Raw genomic sequence first — 4,099 nt, forward strand, 5'->3', positions numbered from 1 at the left:
GATTTCTCCCCCACTCCAGTCCTCATTGGGACACCCCCTCCCCCATCCCATGCCACTCTCTCTCTCTCTCTTCCTAGTTCAGGCTCCATTAACCACTACTTGAGGGTCTACTATGCACCAAGTCCTATAATAGCTCCAGGGCCCAGTGCTCCTTTCCCCTGGAGTCAGGGATGGGGGAAGCAGACAGACATTCAATCCTGAAAATTATTTAATTACAAGGTGTGACGCTGGTTCCAAAGAAGTACACTTGGACCACAAGGAAGAGTTGTGGAGTGTGTGGAGGGGAGAGGCAACCAGAGAGGTACCATCAATCATGATCTCCTATGAATGTAGCCAGATCCAACAGTTGGACTACCGTGAATTTGACTCTAAATGTTCTCATTGTTTTTTCTTAAATGCCTCTTTTAGTGTCATCCAAAGTAATAGCCATAAAAATCAGAATTTTCATTTTCTCATATTCACTAAATAAATATGATTCCTAAGAGTAAAAAATATTTGTTCAAAGGTCCTTTTCCCTTGAGGAACACTATCAGCCATTGTTCCTGATAAGTTGCCTCACAGATCTTCCACCTACATACCCCCTCAAGGCCTATTGCTACTGGTGAACTCCCCATCTTGCTCCAAATACCACCCCTGTTTCCCCCAATACTATACCCTTTCCCCCTTCCTATTTGCCCTTGCTATGACACAGAAAGCCCTGAGCAAATGTCTCCCATTGAAGAACCTACTCTTTTTCTAGATTGTATGCCTCACCACCTTTCCTGGGAATTTTGGAGACCCAGGGCCCTCCTTCAAGCCCTAAATCCCCCCTTTCTGTTGCCTCTCTGACAGGAGTGAGGCCATTGTTCCTTCCTCCGTGCATTTCCTTTAACATCCCCATTGATCCAGTGACCTCAGATTCTCATCCTCTCTCCCCTTCAAGAGCTTCTCAATATATAACTGTTCTTTTAAAAAATTATTCAAGTAGTAATACATTCACACTCACCTAATTAGAATTGACCCTTGAACAACACGGGGTTTGGGTGCCAACCCTGCACACAATTGAAAATCCTGTGTATAACTTTTGACTCCCCCATAATGTAGCTACTAATGGCCTACTGTGACCAATAGCATAAAGTCAGTTAACAAATATTTGGTGTATTATATGTGTTATATACTGTATTCTTATAATAAAGCTAGAAAAAAGAAAATGCTATTAAGAAAATCATAAGGGGGAATCCCTGGGTGGCGCAGCGGTTTGGCGCCTGCCTTTGGCCCAGGGTGCGATCCTGGAGATGCAGGATCGAGTCCCATGTCGGGCTCCCGGTGCATGGAGCCTGCTTCTCCCTCTGCCTGTGTCTCTGCCTCTCTCTCTTTCTCTGTGTGTGACTATCATAAAAAAAAAAAATCATAAGGAAGGGGGCATTTGGCTGGCTTAGACGGTAGAGCATGTGACTCTTAATCTCAGAGTTGGGAGATCCCTGGGTGGCTCAGTGGTTTAGCACCTGCCTTTGGCCCAGGGCGTGATCCTAGAGTCCTGGGATTGAGTCCCACGATGGGCTCCCTGCATGGAGCCTGCTTTTCCCTCTGCTTGTATCTCTGTCTCTCTGTCTCTCTGTCTCTCTCTCTCTCTGTGTGTCTCTCATTAATAAATAAAATCTTAAAAAAAAAAACCTCGGAGTTGTGAGTTTGAGCACCACATGGGGTGCAGATTATCTAAAATCTTTTTTAAAAGACCAGGCGTGCCTGGGTGGCTTAGTAGGTTAAGCTTCTGACTCTTGGTTTCTGCTCAGGTCACAGTCTCAGGGTTGTGAGATCAAGCCTCGAGTCAGGCTCAGCCCTCAGTGGGCAGTCTGCTTAGGATTCTCTCTCTCCTTCCCTTTCTGTCCTTTCCCCTACTTGGTGTTTGCTCTCTCTTTCTCTCCCTTTCTCTCTCTCTCTCTCAAATAAATAAGGTAAATCTTAAAAAAAGAAAAAAAAATCAGAAGAGAAAATACATTTATAGCACTATAGTATAAAATATTCACCTGCACAGCTCAAACCCATTATTCAAGGGTTAACTGATATTTAAAATATTTATTAAAGGGGTGCCTGAGTGGCTCAAGTTGATTAAGCCTCTGCCTTTGTCTCAAGTCATGATCTCAGGGTCCTGGGATGGAGTCCCACATCAGGCTTCCTGCTCAGCAGGGAGCCTACTTCTTCTCCCCATGCCCCTTTCCATGCTCATTTTCTCTCTCAAATAAATAAATAAAATCTTAGAAATAGGTTGTGGTTCCGGTTCTGTCGCGGAGATACGTGAAGGTCGGTGAGTTGGAGCACAGTTCGTCTAGGCACGTGTGGCGGTGCTGGGATGGATTCCTCCTCATCTTCATTCGTGGCGGGTTTGGGCTCGGTGGATCCACAGCTGCAGCATTTCATCGAGGTGGAGACTCAAAAGCAACGCTTCCAGCAACTGGTGCACCAGATGACGGAACTTTGTTGGGAGAAGTGCATGGACAAGCCTGGGCCAAAGTTGGACAGTCGGGCTGAGGCCTGTTTTGTGAACTGCGTTGAGCGCTTCATTGATACAAGCCAATTCATCTTGAATCGACTGGAACAGACCCAGAAATCCAAGCCAGCTTTCTCAGAAAGCATTTCTGACTGATCTCAGCAGTACCTCTTTGGAAAAGGAAGCTAGTTTAAGAAATGAAGAACGGTTGATGGGATAGTTGAAGAAAAGGCTATGGGGGGATTGGCTCCCACCTTTGTCACTCTTGGGACATCCTGTCATCTGAGAATGAACAAAGACCAATTTTGTGTGTGTGGGGGTTTTGAGGGTCATATAGGTATTTAGTTGTGTTTGTTTAATGCTAATCTTGTGAAAACAACTGACAGATGAATGGGAAAACTACTAGATGCATATTACTGTATATGGGACTATGCTCTCTCAAAGTCCCATAAACTGCCCTCTATAATTTTGATAGTAGAACTGCTTTCTCTAATTTGATAGTGGGACCACAGTAATATCTGTCATTTGTGTGGATTCATTTCAGATTTCTGGGGAGATTGATACATCTTTGTGTCTCTCAGGAAGGGTAGCAGGTGGAGAAAAGTAATTTGGTACTTAACTATAGGCCTTATCTAGTGTTTTGACTATCAGTGCTGGAAAGAAATCTATGGGATGTTAATACAATACACTCAACTTTCTAGATTATCTCCTTCCCTTATGCTGTGATTTACTTTAATGTATAAGGTATGGTCTCAAGGTAGTACAGGTAGCCTGAGTGTCTAGAGGTCTTTAGATATAAAGGAATCTAGCCAGTGAGCATATTTCTCAGTACTAACCTGCCACAAGGAAGAAGCTTACTTACCCTGTATATCAGGGTCCAAAAAATTCAAAGATGGGCCTAAATAGGTTATAAAGATTTAGGCCAGTCAAAAGCTAACAGCAGTTTCAGGTAGAGGTGCATGCCTAATGTTAACCTAGTATAGATTCCATTTACTGCATTCTTTTGATCACTGAAATAAAAGCTTATAAAAAATTCAAAAAAAATCTTAGAAATATAAAATAAATATTTATTACATACATTTTGTGTTAGACATTGTTCTAGATACTGGGGTCATAGCCATGAACATAAAGACAAAAATCCTTGCTTTCATGGAGTCATAGTCCTGCAGGCAAGATGGACTGACTATACACAAGAAAAAAATAGAGAAATATTCTGTGACTGTAATTTTTTCCCCCTCTGGAGGGAAGGAAGCTACTTTAGACAGGGTGGTCAGGGAAGGCCTCTCTGAGGAGGTGGACTTGAGAAGTGAGATGGAGTCACATGGAGAAAAGGAAACTACGCAGAGCTTATTAGCTGTATCATATTGGGCAAGTAAACACACCCTGAGGTCTCAATGAAAGAAGGCCAAAGACTGTAAAGGAGCAACTGAGGATGATAAGTGAGGTATGGGTACAGGAAGATGAGGATGGAGAGACAGACAAGGCCAGTCGGGAGGGCTGAGGTTTAGTCCTGAGGGTGATGGGAGGCACTGGACAGTAAAAGATTCCACTGACACTTGTCTTGGCAATTTTCCGTATATTTTCATATATCCAGGTATATATGCACATAGTTGATTTTTTAAAAGATTTTAT

General features: G+C 43.2%; 1 protein-coding gene across 1 annotated transcript; it reads left to right on the plus strand.

Annotated features, from left to right (window-relative positions):
* The first annotated feature begins 219 nt into the window (after positions 1–219).
* Positions 220–3,172, plus strand: LOC129495524 (mitochondrial import inner membrane translocase subunit Tim8 A-like). Its single transcript, XM_055303111.1, has 2 exons — positions 220–301; positions 2,239–3,172. The coding sequence occupies exon 2, from the start codon at positions 2,330–2,332 to the stop codon at positions 2,621–2,623; it is 294 nt and encodes a 97-aa protein (XP_055159086.1). The 5' UTR covers positions 220–301; positions 2,239–2,329; the 3' UTR covers positions 2,624–3,172.
* The last annotated feature ends 927 nt before the right edge of the window (positions 3,173–4,099 follow it).

The sequence above is a fragment of the Nyctereutes procyonoides genome, unplaced genomic scaffold (genome assembly GCF_905146905.1).
Source record: "Nyctereutes procyonoides isolate TBG_1078 unplaced genomic scaffold, NYPRO_anot_genome, whole genome shotgun sequence".
NCBI classification, from domain to species: domain Eukaryota; kingdom Metazoa; phylum Chordata; class Mammalia; order Carnivora; family Canidae; genus Nyctereutes; species Nyctereutes procyonoides.